The sequence below is a fragment of the Takifugu rubripes genome, chromosome 18 (genome assembly GCF_901000725.2).
Source record: "Takifugu rubripes chromosome 18, fTakRub1.2, whole genome shotgun sequence".
Classification (NCBI taxonomy): domain Eukaryota; kingdom Metazoa; phylum Chordata; class Actinopteri; order Tetraodontiformes; family Tetraodontidae; genus Takifugu; species Takifugu rubripes.
In genome coordinates, this window is record NC_042302.1 from 3,732,512 (window position 1) to 3,750,414 (window position 17,903).

Sequence of the window (17,903 nt, forward strand, 5' to 3'; positions counted from 1 at the left end):
CACACAGACTTCGGCATCGTATATAATATTTGTAGGTCCAGACAGGGGAGAGACGGGTGTTTGTAATCCGAGGTGATGATGCGGGGGCGGGCGTGGGTCACCTGCGTCTCCCGCTGTCTGTTGCTGCTCATCACCGCTCCATCAGTGTCCGCTAAAGAGCTGCGGCCGTGCGATGAGGTGAGTGCGCTCTTTTGGAGTGCCTTTATCAGAATAAAGCGACTCACAATTGCCTGTCAAAATAAAAAAAAATCATCCCAACCTGCTTTAGTGGTCGCAATATGACAACGAAAGCATCTTGAATCAACAAATATTTTGCATCAGCGGCGCCACCGCGCTCGGCCGACGTTGATCGGCTTAAAGTGCGCTTTATGTTGAATATAAACACGCTCATAAAGAGATGACGCTGTCGGCTGGCTCCCATCCCGTTTCTGGGCAGCCTTCTTTGCGTCGGTTGGAATCGAATTACCCGCTAAAGATGTGAGGGAACCGGACAGTCATTGTTGAGTACAGTTAATAGGATATCGGAACGTATTTCTAATGCTCAAGCATTAGCTTTGCTTTTTGTGCGTGTCATCATTTTTATTATTATTTTTAAAAATCGCCCCTTAGTTTCTTTAGTGTGGCCATGCTAAGAAAACAGGTTTGCTGACCTTCCAAACAAAGCAGCAAATGACCTCTCAAGCAGGTATATCTTGAGTTTTGTTGTTAAAATGTTCCCTGACCTAAAAAATATCTTTAAAAGAATAAATGAATAATTACACTTGGTTTGACTGATAGACACAGTCATATCGGGCTGCGTACCTTCATATATGTACATGTATTGCTTTTTGATGGATTGTTTACATTGTGATATCTTCCTCACTTGCTGGCGCCCTCTTCTGACTGTCTGCAGTACATGCCATTACCTCCCTCTATCCCCTCAGTCAGTATACGTCAACACAGTAGCTGCTCCTTTTACCCTGTTACACAGCAGTTACTCTCACTGCCGGTTGCTGGGCTACATGCTAATGAAGTGGTGGAGCGCTCATGAGGCGATCCATGATTTGTTTATTTATGTCTGTGTTGGGAGGCTGGGGGGTGGCGCAGGCTCAATGGCCATTTCTGCTGTTATAACAAAGGCACCAGCTTATCTGTTCTGCACACGTACAGATGCCCCTTATCTGCAGCACCTGATGAATTTTGCTGTAGACACGGAGTTATTTTCCGCAAATGTTCCCATCTTCTTTTGGCTGCTGCTTAAATGTCAGGACGTCGCAACGAATGCTCACTGGCCTATTATAGGTCAGCTATATGTGAGCAGCTTCAGTTTTCTCCCCATATTCTTATCAAGGAACAATAAATGCATTTTTTTCAAACCTCAAGCCCCATAAAGTTGTTAAATTAGAAGTGCAAATCGGATCTTTTTGTCCAAAGTGCGTTCTTGGCGCTTGATCCTTGAGCCCCACGTCCACCTCTGGGTGGCTGCAGATGTTTCTGCGGGGCCTCATCGTAACCTGCTTTGGACAGAATGTTCTTCACAATCAATGCAAACACCCATGTCATAACCAGACAAAAGCAGCTCTACAGTGGAACTGCTGTTCCTAATGGGCCAATACTGTTCCAGCAGCTGGTCGTCATGGCGACCAGGGTTAGCCGCCACCACGGCCTCACTGCTCCATCCTCCCCTCTCTGACCGACCTTTGCTTTTATACGAAACCAGTTTCATGTTTGCCGAGTAATTTGCCCTGCAGGTGTGTCGTGATACTTCTATCAGCTTCCATTTTGGCTTTATTAGCAGTTTAAGTATGTCCAGTTTGTTTGTTTTTTTGATTGGTAAACTTGTCTGAAAGCCCCGATTCTGCATATTCTCCTTATTTTTTTATATCTCTTGTGCAGACGGATTACTACTACCAGTACACAGAGTGTGACAGCACGGGGTCCCGATGGAGGGTCGCCATTCCTCTGAATCCAGGCTCCTGTTTAGACCTCCCGCCTCCCACCAGAGGAACAGAGTGCTGTAGGTACCATCTGCATGTGTGTAGGTGTGCGTTTCCACACCATGTGACTGCTCTTCTATTTTCCCGCAGCTTTCTCCTGTCCGGCTGGGATGTTTTTAGAGATGAACAGTCAGCGCTGCACGCCATGCGAGGCCGGGTCCTACTCGCTGGGCAGCAGCCTTCGTTTCGACCAATGGGACGTCATCCCTGCAGGTTTCATCAATCTGGCCAGCTTCCTGGACCCAGGACCAAGTGGGGAGGATGTTCAGGCCTGCAACAGGTGACATCAACACACACAGCTCACCTCAGAATCATGGAAACTGGCAAACATCTGTGTTTACGCTGTCCTCTGTTTGCGTTGCAGCTCCTCATGGACGCCTCAGGGTGTGTATCTGGAGTCTAATCGGGACGAATGCACAGTGTCACTGGTTTACGCCGTCCATTTGGAAAAACAAGGCTCCGTCTCCTTCACCTACCAGTACCCCGACAACAACATCTTCTTTGAGTTTTACGTGAGGCTCGATCATAATGTTATGCCGTAACAGACTGGCTTCTGAACATTCTGGATTATTGTCTAAACAGTTAACACAATGATGTGGATCCTATTTTAAGGTCCAGAATGAGCAGTGTCAGGAAATGGTCCAGACTGATGACCAAAAGTGGATTAAAGTGACCAGCAACGGCGGCTGGGACACACACACAGTGAGTACCTGCTCCTGCTGAGATGTCACGACTGTTAAACTAAAGCAGGCTTATTCAACCGGTGGTCTGCGGGCCAGTTCCGGCCCACCAGTCACCTCAGACTGGCACCCCAGTGGATTCAAAATACCACAATTTATTCAATTCTTCCAGAGCACACCGTGTACTTGACTTAACTGTGGAGGCAATTATGGCTGTTACTAACTTTTTCGGGGGATGTTCGGATCAGTGCCCACACCAGCGACTCCGGTTTCTCTCACATTCATACCATAATAATCAATGCTCCCGCCTCCTTGATGAATGAGCGATTGCGTCGTCTTTGCTGTTTGTCGATATGAACCATCTTTCTCTGTCCTCGCTCAGGGAGATGTAATCTCTTGCCTTGCCTAAAATCTTAGCTGCACCTGTGTCTCTGTTTCCTCATGTTGCTCATCCCGGCGCTCATTTGAACGTTTCTATTTTCCTAGAGAGTGTTTTGCAGTGGGAGTGTTTGGATTGCAGCGGTGGGATGTGTTGAATGTTCAGCTAGAAACGTGCCAAAATAAAAGCCTGAAGATCCTCCACTGTCCCTGTGTGCCTGTTTTATTCGGTTCCAGGTGAATCTCAAGTCTGGTACAAACATCCTGTACTGGAGGACCACTGGTATCCTGGTCGGAGGGAAGATGGTGAAACCAGTGTTGCTGAAGAACATTCAGATCGAAGGTAAACTCAGCCAAACCACAACCGCTCTGTCTGAGCAGTACGATACTTTACAGGTGAAATGTTCTCCTCCCTCTAGGGGTTGCCTACACTTCTGAGTGTTTCCCATGTAGGCCCGGCGGGTTCAGCCCGGCGCCCGGCTCTTCATCCTGCGAACCGTGTCCCAGCAACACCTTCTCCATTAAGGGGGCGTCCTCCTGCACGCTGTGCCCTGAGCACCATTACTCACGTATGTAGCCGCGTGACAGCTGCAACCTGTGAAAGTCCACATTGTTGCCTTCTGCAAAAGAGAAAGTGACAAAGAAACAAGTTTTTTCTCCTTTTTTCCACCCTGCCAGGTGAGGGATGGGCAGAGTGTAAGGTGAGACCACCATGCTCTGAGAAGGACTACTTCCAGATCCACACGGCATGCGACAGCGAAGGGAGGGTCAGTTCACTTCTCTTTCTTCTCTTTCACCGATCCACCTCCATCCATCACTTCTGTGGGGTTTCTTTTGCAGACGCAGGTGCTGTATCGTTGGGTGGAGCCTAAAATCTGTGTGGAGAACACCACAGGCGCTGTGGCGCTGCCTCCCATGGGCCAGAGAGAGCCGTGCCCTCCCTGCAACCCCGGCTACCACAACAGCAACGACTCCACCTGTTTTCCGTGTCCACCTGGAACCCACTCAGACGGCACCAACGGTAACCCTGGACCGTTCCCTTGGCAACCCCAAAGCATTTTTATCTGTCTTAGAAAAGTGCACGGACACAGACATGTTCTGGACAACAGCATCTGCTCACACACCTGCAAACATGGAGGAGGGAACATCATTGTTGTGCTTAAATATGGCTCTTTGTGTTTGCGTCCCAGAATGCACTGCGTGTCCTGCGGGTACAGAGCCAGTGCTGGGTTATGAGTATAAATGGTGGAACGTGCTGCCTTCTAATATGAAGACTTCCTGTTTCAATGTGGGCAATTCCAAATGTGACAATATGAACGGTGAGATGATTCGTATCCAGGACGACTTTGCTTCAATAAGCGCCACTTAACGTCACCTATTCGACCCTGATGTTTCCCGTCTGTTGATTGTCAGGGTGGGAAGTCGCCGGTGACCACATCCGCAGCGGAGCTGGCAGCACAGACAACGACTACCTCATCCTCACCCTGCACGTGCCTGGATTTAAGTAGGTAACCTTGATAGAGACGGGGATTTTGAGAGGATGCGTCTCCCTCTGAGCCTCTGTTTCCATGGCAGGGTACCAGCTTCACTTTCAGGACTGAGCGGTAATGAGTTTGGCCAGATCGCCTTTGTGTTCGAGACCATCTGCTCCGCCGACTGTGAGCTGTACTTTATGATGGTGGGTGATTGTGTGTTTGAAGCGAGCAGCAGAGATCGTGTCAGTCGTAACAGTCGCATCCGGTCCTCACCTCACTGTCATTGCGATGCCCCCTACAGGATGTCAACAGTAAGAGCACTACAGTGGTGGAGTCTTGGGAAGGCAGCAAAAGCAAACAGTCGTTCTCCCACAGCGTCACCAGGAACGTGTCTGTCACGTATACGTGGGCCTTCCAGAGGACGAACCGCGCATCTGACGTAAGTAGTTGGGTTAATGCCACTTTATTTCAATGCAACTTAAAATATATAAAGAATGTACCTTCAGTCGTTGTGCTGTGTGCTTTTGTAGACGCGCCTTTATTTTGACGACATGGTGAAGGTGTACTCCATCAGCGTGACCAACGCACTGGACGGCGTGGCGTCATCATGTCGGGCCTGCGCCCTGGTGCCCCAGAACTCCCAACAGGCCGGTTCTTCCTGCATTCCCTGCCCTGCTGGATTTTTCATTAACAGAGAAACCAACCGATGCCAGGAGTGTCCTCCGAACACGCACCTGTCAGGTCGCCACATCTACGGCCAGGAGGCGTGTGTCGCCTGTGGGCCTGGAAGCGTTAGCAACAAGGTGCTGAGTCAGGGCTTCAGACTGTAGCAGCAGTTTAGCTCAGCGACTGGTTATTATAGACCAGAAACAAACACAAGTTTGGAAATCAGCCATTAAATGTGTTGCATCATGTGTAGGACTGACACTTTTATCTCTTTTTCAGGAGCACTCGCTTTGCTACAGCGACTGCTCTTTCACCTACACAGAGAACAATCGTTCCGTAACCTTTGACCTCAGCACCATGAGCGACGTGGCCTCGCTGATCATCGGACCGAGCTTCACCTCAAAAGGCACCAAATACCTTCATATGTTCAACATCAGCCTGTGCGGCCATGAGGTGACGTTTGCCTTCAGGGGGAAAAATGACAGGAAGAGGAAGACATGTTGCCATAGCAACGCAGCTCATTGTCTTTTCTGGATTGCCACAGGGAAGGAGAGCTGCGATCTGCTCTGACAACGTCACTGACGTGTCCAACAAGGAGGAGCGGAGCGACGCTGCTCAGTTTGTGAACTCAGTTGAAAGCTTCATCTGTCAATCCACCATCATTCCAGCGGATGGGCGGGGCTTCAGAATGTCCATTTCCTCTCAGTCCATCAGCCTTGCAGAAACCTTCATTGGTGAGACAACAGTGAAGTAGGCGACTCAAAGATGGTTTGCATTTCAAGATATCTCACTCTGTCGTGGTTTCCAGGGGCGACAGTCGAAACCGTCCTGGACGGCATCAACGCCAAACCACATCTGTTTCCTGACAATCCAAAAGCTGTTCCAGACATCAACTTCTACTACAGGTAGAGTTAAAAAGCGGCCAAATTTGAGTTCCCAGTGCAGAAAAAGAACTCCTTTTTTCCCCTCAGGTCACGGCAGGTGACGGCGTCATGTGACCAGGGTCGCAGTTCAGTCATCACCATTCGCTGTAACCCAGAGAAGTCAGATCGAGGAGACGTGTCTGTGCCCAGGTGAGTGAGCGGCATCAGATCAGCAGCCACCTCAAGAGATCTTTAAACGTTTTCTCTTTCTCTCTTTTTGGGGGGGAAGCTCCTGCCTGGCAGGAACCTGTGACGGATGCACGTTTTACTTCTTGTGGGAGAGCGCCGCCGCCTGCCCACGCTGCAGCGAGGACGACTATCATGAAATAGAGGGAGCGTGCAAGGGTGGCATTCAGGTAGCATCTACACACGCGGGATTTTGAATTTCATAGCGGATTCAGACAAAACTGTATAAATATATTGTTTCCTGTGTTGCAATAATTTTACTGATTTCAGGGCCTCGGGGTTGTTTGAGTTATAATTCCTTCACACACGACTTGGACCTTTCTCGCGACGTTTACTGACATGTTTGTGCTTCCGTGGCTCTTTCCAGGAGACTCTGTTTGTGTGGAACGAGCCAAAGGTGTGCACCAAAGGGGTGTCATTGCCCCCCAGGCGCTCCTCCCCCTGTGAGGCCATCGCGCTGTGGCTGATGATCGTGGTCGGCGCCGGGGCCTTCGCGGCCGTGCTGCTCATCTCCCTCACCTGCTACTTCTGGAAGAAGAACCAAAGGTTAGAGTGTTACGACTTGGCTCAAAGTTGTAACAAATAGAGGGAGTCAGCACACAGAACGATCAAATCATCTAAATATTTTATTGAGAAACCCAAACCAAAATGATGAGACGGCCGTGAGGTGCGGTGGCAGCAGCCCAGCCAGAGACTGAGACACAGGAGAACCGCCCCTTTTATGTCCTCTGGCTCCTCCCAGCTCGCAGGTGAAACCAGTCTCACTGACGACCCACCCAGTCTCTGGGTAAACAAAACAAAACACATGGGCGGGCCGTCACACCCCCCCCCCATAAGGAAAAGGTCCAGAATGGCACCACTCCTGTGCTCGGCTTAACCCATTTCCGCTCCCCCTGACTGAGCAACTTTGACCCCTTAAACAGAGCAAGAGTGACAGGGAAAAACCAAGGGATTAAGGCAAACAGAACACAAAATTTTAACTAGGCAGTGCCCTAGACAATGCATCTGCCAGGACATTCTCTGCCCCCTTTATATGGCGGATGTCTAAGTTGTACGGCTGCAGGAAAAGACACCATTTCATGAGTCGCTGATTTTGGATTCTGCAAAGAATGGAAAAGAGTCAGGTTTAGTGATCTTGTTCACTTTGCGAAAATCAGTACATGGCCTAAAAGTATGATCTGGTTTAACCACCAGCAAACATGGTGAAGCCCACTTGAACTAGAGGGCACTGCAATGTCATGCTCTAACATGTACTTTACCTCTGACTCAAGCTATTCACGTTTCTTCGGTGAAACGCAATAAAAACGTTGCCGAATAGGTTGAGCATCTCCTACATCTATGTCATGCTTAAGTGAGTACAAGAGGGAGTGTCCGAGAACAAGGAAGGGAAAGAACGTATCAGTTCAATTAGCATATCAGACAAATGATCCAACAACCTGTGTAACTTCCTAAGAGACACAGAGTTCCTAAGACGGCCCTGCATGATGCTAACATCAGGAACCTTCACATCCTCCTTTTCACCCCCTACCAATACAGACATAGGGTCAGGATTACCCACTGAGGCTGCCACTGCTCTTTCCCCCAGTGTACCATTAGACAAAGACGGAAGGGCGTAATAAGGTTTCAACAGGTTTACATGGCAAAGCTGTGACTTCTTCCTACGATCAGGCGTTGCAATGATGTAATTCTGATCCGAGATCTGCCTTACATCAGCATAAGGGCCTGCAAATTTTGCCTGAAAGGGAGAACCCACCAAAGGAAGAAGTGCCAACACCTGGTCACCGGGGCTAAAGACCCGCTTTTCTACTCTACGGTCAAATAACCCTTTCATTGTCCTCTGGGACTTTTCCAAGTTTGCTTTTTCTAATTTTTTCCCCACCGTTTCAGAACCAGACCTAGAATGACTCTGAGCTCGAGTGACTACCCCCACTGGATAAACTGCTGAGTCTGTATGCTTCCCCCTACAGGGCTCCACAGTATCAGACCTAGTAACCCCTTCAGGGATAAGCCGTGCACCACCCTGCACATGAGTCCTGGCCAAGTCATTTCCCAAGATCACATGTATTCCTGCTATAGGCAGCTCTGAACACACCCCAAGTGAAACCTCACCCTGCACTAGATTTGAAGACAGAGATAAGTTATGTAAAGGAACAGTCAAAACATTTAGACCCATCCCCCTAACCTTAACACAACTGCCAGTGTCACTGTCCGAGGAAAATGGCAGCACTGACTCCAGAATAAACGAGTCCAAAGCACCCGAATCCCTTAGAATGTTAACAGGTACCCGTTTCCCAGTTCCCACTAAGGATACAAACCCTTGGGAGACATAGGGACGATACCCTGGGTCAACTGACCTAAAGTCAGACTCGTCTAACCCTGAAACCACAGGTAGGTCAGGGGTAACCACCACCATGGAGTTAGTATGCTGTTTCACAGCAGCTATTGCCCCAGCCTTTTCAGCAGCACGAACTGACACAGCCAAAGCCACAGGTTTTGCAGGACGGATTCCCTGGTAGAACCTGCTGTTAGACTTCAACACTGGACATTCCCTCTTCCAATGACCTTGTCCCAAACAGTAATTACAAGTTTTACCCTGGTACTGCTTCTCATGACTACCACCACTCTTGGGCAAATCAACTTCCAATTCCAAACCCAAACCATCCATTTTCTGAGTACTGGAAGGCATGTCTCTACGACTCCAGTTTCCCCGGATCTTGTGAGTCAAGGCATATTCATCTGCTAAAACTGCAGCCTCTGATGCACTCTTTACCTTATGCTCCGCCAGAAATGTAGCTATACGCTCTGGAAGAGTAAATTTGAACTGTTCTAACAAAAGAAGTTCACACAATTGTGGAAAGGTCTCTACTGCAGATGCAATTCGCCAACGATTAAAGAGAGTAGTTAACTCCCTAACAAACTCCACATATGTTTTATCATGTTTTCTAGAAGTTCTAAATTTCTGTCGATATGCTTCTGGCACCAACTCGTAAGCCTTTAAAACTGCAATCTTCACAGAGTTATAGTTTTCACTGTCAGCCATACTTAACGCAGAAAAGGCTTCTTGAGCTTTTCCAGTCAGAACACATTGCAGCAGCAATGTCTGTTCAGAGTCAGACCACTTCCTTGCCTTGGCCAGCCTTTCAAACAACAAAAAAAAAGTATCAAGATCTTCTTCAGAAAATTTTGGAACCAGTCTCAAGTTACTTGCGACATCAAAATAAGTACTCTGTGCCGACAAGCTACCTTCAGAGGGACCAGAAAGTTTACCATCTTTGATCAGGTCAAGACGGTAACGCTCTAAACTCTGTTGCTCTTGCTTCAATTCAGCCTCACGTAACTGAACTTTCCACTTTAGCTTCTCAAGTTCGAAAGCGTACTCTTTAGCCCGTGCCTCCTTCTCCACTGCCTGCTGATGCTGTAATACTAGCAGTTCCTTCTGCTGCTCAAAAGTTAAAGCTCCGAACCCCTCAACCTGAGAAACCTGTTTATGAGGTTCCAGAGAACTACCCACTACTGGAGGCAAAACCTTCTGCTGCACCAGGTTTGCCTTTAAAGTAGACAATATCGTGTCTTTCCGTGAGGGCCTAGGGCACTCCACATCAAAATGCTCTGCAACTTTTAACAGTTCTTTCGTGAGAGTCTTTAATAACTCCCAATTTGGATTCCGCAAGAACTCATCTACTGAAGCCATGTCCACAACACTAATGCTAGTACCCTGAATTACTCAAACCGTATAAACTTACCAAACCCCAGTCTAGCACGCTAACCAACCACAGTTGTGCCCGGCGTAAGGGAATTAAGCACCTTCACCTACCAACACAACAAGCTAGTCAACCTGGTGTGCACACAGCAGTCACATGTGGAGCAACTTACCCCTAGCTACCTACCTAACCAGGGAGCTAACTAGCTAACTCAACCCCTAGACTTCATGCAAAAGTTGTGGTGGGAAGATTAAACACAAAGCCCAGTGACTCGGTTAAGCGACCAGCACGCTGGCAGCCCACCTTGACAGTCCTGGAAGTGTCCCCGAGACAAATGCTCTAACCACACTAGTGCACCAAAATAACAAACTAAAACAACAAACAGGTCTAGTCACCCAGACCACCTTAGACCTACCGGGAAAGGTGTCTCCAACACCTAGTGCCTGCCCTGAAGCACACCAGGCCAAAACTTCTAAACCATAAGTGGACAAAGCACTAACGCTCTCTCAAACTTTAACACAACTGTATGCTAAACTCCCTCCAACTTTTACGTTTAACCTGGCAAACATCAACTGCCAAAAAAACAACCATTTCTTCAGGGATTTTCAAAATCCCGGACGAGCCCCCATTTGTTACGACTTGGCTCAAAGTTGTAACAAATAGAGGGAGTCAGCACACAGAACGATCAAATCATCTAAATATTTTATTGAGAAACCCAAACCAAAATGATGAGACGGCCGTGAGGTGCGGTGGCAGCAGCCCAGCCAGAGACTGAGACACAGGAGAACCGCCCCTTTTATGTCCTCTGGCTCCTCCCAGCTCGCAGGTGAAACCAGTCTCACTGACGACCCACCCAGTCTCTGGGTAAACAAAACAAAACACATGGGCGGGCCGTCACAAGAGGAACCGGAGGAGGAAACCTCCTTGACTTGACTCAAACATCAAATAAGTTCACAAAAATATATCTTTTCTTCACTTTCCTCTCGCTTTGTCTTCAAGGCTGGAGTATAAGTACTCGCGTCTGGTGATGTCAGCCAATAAGGAGTGCGAGCTTCCAGCTGCAGACAGCTGTGCCCTGGCCGAAGGGGAGGAGCCTGAGGACGATGTGGTCTACGCCCAGAAGCCTTCGCTGCTGGGAAAACTCCGCGCCATCGCCACCAAGGTGTGTGTTTTTTGTCGCTGAGGGAAGGTGGTTGCAGGCACACGTTTACTGTAGAATCCCGTGATCACCTGATCACTACGATGGTGTTGCGGTGTGACGTGTGCGTTTCAGAGCGAACCGGGGGAGAGCAGCGAGTCCGTGCTGCTCAACTCCTCCCAGTCCGATCGTTGGGTCCTGGGATGAAGCATCACCGAGAGGAGATTCAATGATGGATAAAGGAGACGTCACTGACAGCGTCGCTGCCCTCCTCCTCTTCATCTCCTCACAGTGGTCGGAGTCACTAATGACCGCAGTGCATTCTGGGAAATGTCTGCAAACGCAAAATGTATGTCCCAACAGGAAACAAACTGCCGCTTTAAAGATGTCGAGGCTGATCCAGAGAGGGAAAGAAAAGCTTTTAATGTTTTTGTATGTTTTGTATTTTTATTTGAAATTTTCTGTTCAGAGTTCGGTACATTTATATTAATGTTTCAAAGCGCTGTTATTAAAGTTCTACTAAATGTTAGGATTTGTGTATAAGTATTGAACAGCCGGTAAGTAAGAATTATCGTGATAATTCATATAAAATTATATTTTATTGATATTGCTTCGTAACTGAATATTTTTAATTAAAAAAAACAGAACAAATAATGTTAATTGAACTTTAAGTATTTTAGATCATCACAATTATTATCAAATCAAATCAAATCAATCTTTATTTATATGGCACTTTTCATACGCTAGGTAGCACAAAGTGCCTCACAAAGGATAAAAACAGCAAAGAGAACAACAGACATCTAACATCTAACAAGACCAACATTTGGAACTGTCCAGTAAAAGGATACAAGCAAAACTGAAATAAACACTTATCTATCACCCGATTCTAAATAATAATTCGTATAAATTTTCCTTTTTCGAGTTTTGAGATGGGTTTTTTTCCCCTGTCGGGCCTCCATACAAGCGGAACTATTTCCTGCAATACCGTGGATGGCCACTAGTTAGTCATAGGTATACACATATACACACGGTTGGTTATAGGTGTCGTTTGTAAAGGTCACCTCAGTCTGTTTGGATGAATCAGCGCGGTTCATCCATATAAAACAAAGATGAGATCTATTCTCATCGTTTTTTTCTGACACCAGGGTCTTTGCCCTGATAGTCACGCCCCCCCCCCCCCCCCCCCCCCCCCCCGCTCCGCCCTCCTGAACCAGACCCCCTCTTCCTCCTCCTCCTCTTCATCTCCTCCGGCCGTCGACAAAACTTCAAACGACAAATTAGCAGGAGCAAAAGTCCCCTTATTGCCTTCCTTCCTCCCGGTGCTGCGGAAGAGCGCATCAGGAGCCGTGATGTGAAACTTTCTGCAGCAGGAATTCGACACGCTTCCCGGGGAGAGGAGCTCCAGAGGACCGACGGTAGGAAAATGTTCGTCCGCGTCTCATTTCCGAGAGCATGGACATGAAAACAATCACGACCCGAGCAACGCAACGCTCACATTTGCCCCCTGCAGACAAACGGTTTTATCCGACGGCAGCGTTAAAAAAACTTGGGATTTATCAGCGACCTCCAATCGCTTTTGTCTATTTTTAACTTTAAAGTTGGTGGAAAAACCGCAAACTGAAGTTTGTGACGTCACGGACGACGAACTTTAAATTTAGAAATAAAATCTTTGTGAAGTTACAAATGTATCTTTGATGAACGCTGGCATCTTTAAATCTTTAAATTCATCGGGTTTATTCTTCACCGCTTGAATCTTTTACCGGGACCTGAAGCTTTATGTAGGCCTTAACAATTGGAAAAAAAACAATTAAGCACTTTTTATTAGGTTTCATTAACTTTTACACATAATTGTCCTGAAGAGTTTTTTTTAATTTATTTTTTAAATCTGTTACTTATCTTTAGTTTAGTCTATCTTTAGTTGGGCTGGAGCTTTGTGTTAATTTCCTTTTCATTCTTGTCGAGGAAAAAAAAGATTGGATTGTTTCAGCGCTCATTAATCGGTATGTTGACGTAATCTTAACATGTTCATTGATTCGTATAAAAAACCCAAAGTATTGTGTGGTCATCTTTGTATCACGTTTAATTTTTTTCCTCCTTTCGTTTGAAATGGTTCAGAATATTTTTTGTCAATTTTTATTTGACGCCATATTTTTTGTCTTACAGGGTCTCCTCAAGTGTCTCCATTGTGCCATTTATCCTCTTCATCCAGTAAGTATGTGTGATTTATTTTTTTATTCCAAAGCAGACTCGGTGCCTTATCACAATTTTATCCGTCACGCTGTGGTTTTCAAGGCGCCTGTAGAATTGCGTGTGTCCACCAGATGGCGATGTCGACAGTTTAAGATCAGCGTTAAGTTATGACGCAGAACTTTGATTAATTCCTACAGATTATAGTCACAGGGGGCAAATTCTAGTATCGCCTCTTAATATAATTCTGGACAAACATATTTTTCTGTACAAACATATTTTATTTTGGTTTTTTTAAATATTAGATATCACAACCACCGCGGTTTTTCTTTCAATTTCCAGTCGGACCATTAGAGGTCGCTTTTTTTCGATGTATTAGAAATCAAAACCTACTTTTATAATTATTACTAATTATGGAATTTTAGGTGAAGTAAAGATTTGAGCTATAATGCTGCCCATACTGTATTCTTTACTGCCCTCTGAAGGTATTACATACATGTACTTTAATACCAGACTTCTTTTGAAATATTAATTTTGTCCGATCTTGTTTCTTGCAGTCTTTGTTGATTCAGTCATGGCTCGTGGATGCATCTGCTGCATCAAATACATGCTCTTCCTCTTCAACCTGCTCTTCTGGGTACACACACACAAACACACTTTGGCTGATAATTGCCTCGTCAGTGAATTCAAATGCAATTCTTCCTGTGTTTCAGCTGGGCGGCTGCGGGTTGTTGGGCGTTGGCCTGTGGCTCTCCGTGTCTCAGGGCAGCTTCGCCACCCTCTCGCCCTCCTTCCCGTCGCTCTCTGCCGCCAATCTCATCATCACCCTTGGCAGCATTGTCATGGTGACAGGCTTTTTGGGTTGCCTGGGTGCCATTAAGGAGAATAAGTGCCTTCTGCTGAGCGTGAGTGCACTACATTTCCCATAATGCCTCAATCGCATTTATGGTAAAACTGTACTGTTTTTTCTTCTAGTTTTTCATTGTTCTGTTGATCATCCTGTTGGCTGAACTTATTCTCCTCATCCTCTTCTTTGTCTACACAGACAAGGTAAGAGATTTTTAAATTAAAATGTTTAAATCATTTTATTTGTCAATAATCTGGACTTGTGGGTGACACTGCACACGGATCCCATAATCCATTTCTTCACGTGTGTGCAGGTGAGTGAAAATGCACGTCGGGACCTAAGGGAAGGGTTGGTGCTGTACGCCACAGACAATAACGCTGGCCTGAAGGATGCATGGAACACCATCCAGGGAGAGGTAAACAACCCAAGTTGGTAGAAACCTGATCATTATTCTTTACAAATATATAATATTTCCTGCTTCCACCAGTGGCGCTGTTGCGGCGTGACGGACCACCGTGACTGGTACGCCGCGCTGCACGAGAACGTGGTTCCCGACCGCTGCTGTCAGCACTTTTTCCAGGGCTGCGGGCGCAACGCATCCAACACCTTCTGGACTCGGGTCAGTCAACAGATGAAAGCAAAGAGAATCTGTTTAAAGCCACGTATGCTAGTTTATCAGCTATGACGGCAGCGCTTGATGTAGACGCCAGAAACATCTGCCATTTCCTGCGTCTGACTCGATTACAGGATGTCCAAATAATTATCTAAGGAAAACTGATTTGTCTTTTTCTTCTTAGGGTTGTTATGAGAAAGTGGAGGGTTGGCTGGATGACAACAAACACCTCCTGGGGACCATCGCCATGTGCGTGCTGGTCATACAGGTAGGTACACTTAGTTTTTACAGCATGTACTTGGCCACAGTCACATGACTCAAGTTGGACGTCTGTGTTCCCAGCTTCTCGGTATGGCGTTCTCCATGACTCTTTACCAGCAGATCCACAGAACAGGAAAGAAGTATGAAGCCTGAAGATCGACATGGGGGGGATCTTACCAAATATATTAGCTTTGTTTAGAATAGCCACGTGTTTATTTTAAAGGCCAACCAGTGTACACGCGTGTATTTATAACGGCATCGTCTGGTCAGTGTTAATCACGTTTCCTTTAATGACGACATGGCGGATTAGCTCCCGATGTCCTCCCAGCTGGTAGATCAAATGCTCCCATCTGCCAGGAACAGGTCAGACAAAACTTCAGAAATGCTGAACACCTGTTTAACAGGCTGCTTATGAATGAGGGACAATATTGTAGGTCAGCTACACCGTCTGTACACGTACGCTTTAGCTCTGTATTCTGTAGTTGGAACTGAATAAAATATTTTGTACACATTTGTGTGTGGGCTTACCGACTGTTGTTGAGGACGAGCAAGTCTCCATGCTTGCCGACCTCCAGCGAGCCGTGGGTGTCGGAGCGGCCGAGGGCGTAGGCGGCGTTGATGGTGGCGGCGGCCAGAGCCTCCGACATGGTCATCCTCATGTTGACGCAGGCCAGGTGCATGACGATGGGCTGAGAGGGGAACGTGGACGCATCAGGGAATGGAACAGCGCTACCCATCATGCACCTGTCTTACCATGGAACAGCAGAAGGCATTGGGGTTGAAGTCACTGCCGAGGGCGACGATGACACCGGCGTCCAGCATGGCCCTGGCTCGGGGCTGCGGCAGCCTGGACGGACAGAAAGACAGACACGTGTTAATCAAATACATTAAAAAGTGTGTCACTGGTAACGTACCGTAGGATATAAGCTGTGGTTGGCAGGAGGACGGCGGCAGTCCCGGCCATTGCCATGGCAGCAATTCCCTCATCTGTGACCTCCTCCAGGTGACTGATGGCTAAAGCTCCAAGCTCAGCACCCAACTGAGAACACATGCGGAATGTCAACGCCTCCAAAACCTTCAGAGGTGAATCACTTTGGCCAACTAGATAAATTATACAGCTCATTACGTGGACATAATTGCTCAGATTATGAAGTTGTGGACTTGTTGCAACCATTTAATCACTAAACAGATTTATCCTGTGCTCACTGATTGCCGCTTTCCATCACTATTTCTGTTTTAAGCCAGACTTTTTATTCCACCCCTCTGGTCAAGTATCATAGGACCCGACAAACAGATTGCTCTAAAAATTCACTGGGTGGTGAATCTTTTATCCATTATTGGTCATTTTTAAAATAGCTGTTAAAAGGGTCCTTCTCAGACTCCTGCAGATAAATGTTTGCTAGTTGGTGTTGACAAATAGAAGTTTTGAGGATTAAGAGGGTACCTGAGCAGAGTTCATGGGATGGAGCTCATCTCCGTGGAAGTTAATGTTGAGACCCAGCTCCTTGCCAGCCTGCAGGATGGAGCGCGTGGCGTCCAGGTCGAACACCCCCTGCTCGCAGAAGACGTCGATGTTGTCAACCCTGAGGGTCCCGGCGGACATCAGCTCTTTCAGCCGCGGCAGCTGGACCTGCAGGATGTCCTCAGTGGCCTCTGCAACCGTCTTCCCTCTGGAAAAAAAATAAATAAAAAGCTTTAAAGGGCGTCTGCGAGGCAGAGATGTGGCGCGACTGAGGTTCGTACTTGGGCACAGCGTGAGCTCCGCAGTAGGTTGAGGAGATATTGATGGGCAGGCTGCGCCTGGCTTTCTCAATCACCTCCAGCATCTTCACCTCGGTCTGCAGCTCCAGGCCGTAGCCGCTCTTACACTCTACCAGGGTCGTGCCTGCTCTGAGCATCCGGGCCAACCTGCTGCCGAGGGAGCCGAGCAGCTCCGGGGCCGCCGCGGCACGAGTGTGCTCCACCGTGAAGTGAATCCCTCCACCGGCGCGGTGCACATCCATGTAGGTGGCACCTGCCAGCTATGCAACAAGTTTATTTTCTCTCATATTTTACTTTTAGGGGAAAAACAACACAACAGTTACCTTCATTGCAAATTCATGCACCCTGTCTCCAGCCCAGACCGGATGGGTGTGGGCATCAACCAACCCTGCAACAACAAAGAGCTGATGACAGATCTCAGATCCCCCCCCCAAAAAAATTAAGAAAATAGATACTGACCAGGCAGAACACACATCCCTTTAGCATCGATGACCTTATCAAAGGAGGCTCCTGAATACTGGAGACTGATGGCTTTAGACGGCCCCACAGCTTCAATCAGCCCATCTCTGGATGAAGAAATTAAGAACTTTAACACTCACAACATATTGATAACAGCAACAGCATTTATTTTTCATTATGTTTCTCTAGAATCCCCACAAATAAAGTATAGAAATGGTTACCGGAATCAGATGTAATGCCGGTATACAGCCAGCAGAGGGCGACATATTTGCAACATGGAGTAACAAACGACTCGTGGTTTTAATACAAACATGCAAATTCTAAACAGAAGTCCACATAAACAATCTGGTATACGTTATCTTATATTGTATTATTAATAAAGAGAATTTGAATTTAACTGATTTCAGCCATCTTTGGCTCCTACCTTCCAATAACAACGCTGGCGTTCTGGATCACGCTCAGGTTTTTCATCCCCTCTTTAGTCAGAAACTTCTCTCCATGGTTGCAGATCACAACCACCTGGTCGGCGTTTTCCACCAGCAGCCTGTGATTACTGGACATTCTCAAATGACGGCGCTCACGCTTTGCTCTCTGCGCTTTACAGAGGTTTTAGTGAAGGGGGCAATTATTTGTACAAGAGTTTAAAGTGCAC

General features: G+C 47.1%; 3 protein-coding genes across 8 annotated transcripts; 2 read left to right on the forward strand and 1 right to left on the reverse strand.

Moving 5' to 3' along the window:
* Positions 1–38: 38 nt before the first annotated feature.
* On the forward strand, positions 39–11,652 carry elapor2b (endosome-lysosome associated apoptosis and autophagy regulator family member 2b). Its single transcript, XM_003972753.3, has 22 exons — positions 39–177; positions 1,876–1,996; positions 2,067–2,256; positions 2,341–2,488; positions 2,589–2,678; positions 3,272–3,377; positions 3,454–3,603; positions 3,713–3,801; positions 3,875–4,055; positions 4,225–4,353; positions 4,448–4,538; positions 4,610–4,712; positions 4,811–4,948; positions 5,040–5,312; positions 5,455–5,628; positions 5,720–5,909; positions 5,984–6,080; positions 6,147–6,248; positions 6,328–6,454; positions 6,652–6,830; positions 10,985–11,147; positions 11,259–11,652. Exons 1-22 carry the CDS (start codon positions 76–78, stop codon positions 11,328–11,330), a joined length of 3,015 nt encoding a protein of 1,004 aa, XP_003972802.3. The 5' UTR covers positions 39–75; the 3' UTR covers positions 11,331–11,652.
* Positions 11,653–12,326: 674 nt separating this feature from the next.
* On the forward strand, positions 12,327–15,542 carry LOC101061437 (tetraspanin-9). Of its 6 annotated transcripts, none has more exons than XM_029825359.1 (10): positions 12,327–12,538; positions 13,086–13,123; positions 13,287–13,331; positions 13,868–13,947; positions 14,024–14,215; positions 14,286–14,360; positions 14,471–14,572; positions 14,645–14,776; positions 14,955–15,038; positions 15,113–15,542. In XM_029825359.1, the coding sequence occupies exons 4-10, from the start codon at positions 13,885–13,887 to the stop codon at positions 15,182–15,184; spliced, it is 720 nt and encodes a 239-aa protein (XP_029681219.1). In that variant the 5' UTR covers positions 12,327–12,538; positions 13,086–13,123; positions 13,287–13,331; positions 13,868–13,884; the 3' UTR covers positions 15,185–15,542. The 6 variants fall into 6 exon arrangements, with proteins under 6 accessions (XP_029681219.1, XP_029681220.1, XP_011611556.1 ...); XM_029825360.1 differs by having other exon boundaries at positions 13,096–13,123; positions 13,287–13,335; XM_011613254.2 differs by having other exon boundaries at positions 13,096–13,123.
* Positions 15,222–17,889, reverse strand: amdhd1 (amidohydrolase domain containing 1). Its single transcript, XM_003972754.3, has 9 exons — positions 17,676–17,889; positions 17,252–17,358; positions 17,116–17,180; positions 16,775–17,052; positions 16,476–16,701; positions 15,946–16,070; positions 15,785–15,878; positions 15,560–15,720; positions 15,222–15,381 (listed from the first exon to the last, which is right to left on the reverse strand). Exons 1-9 carry the CDS (start codon positions 17,810–17,812, stop codon positions 15,279–15,281), a joined length of 1,296 nt encoding a protein of 431 aa, XP_003972803.2. The 5' UTR covers positions 17,813–17,889; the 3' UTR covers positions 15,222–15,278.
* Positions 17,890–17,903: the final 14 nt, after the last annotated feature.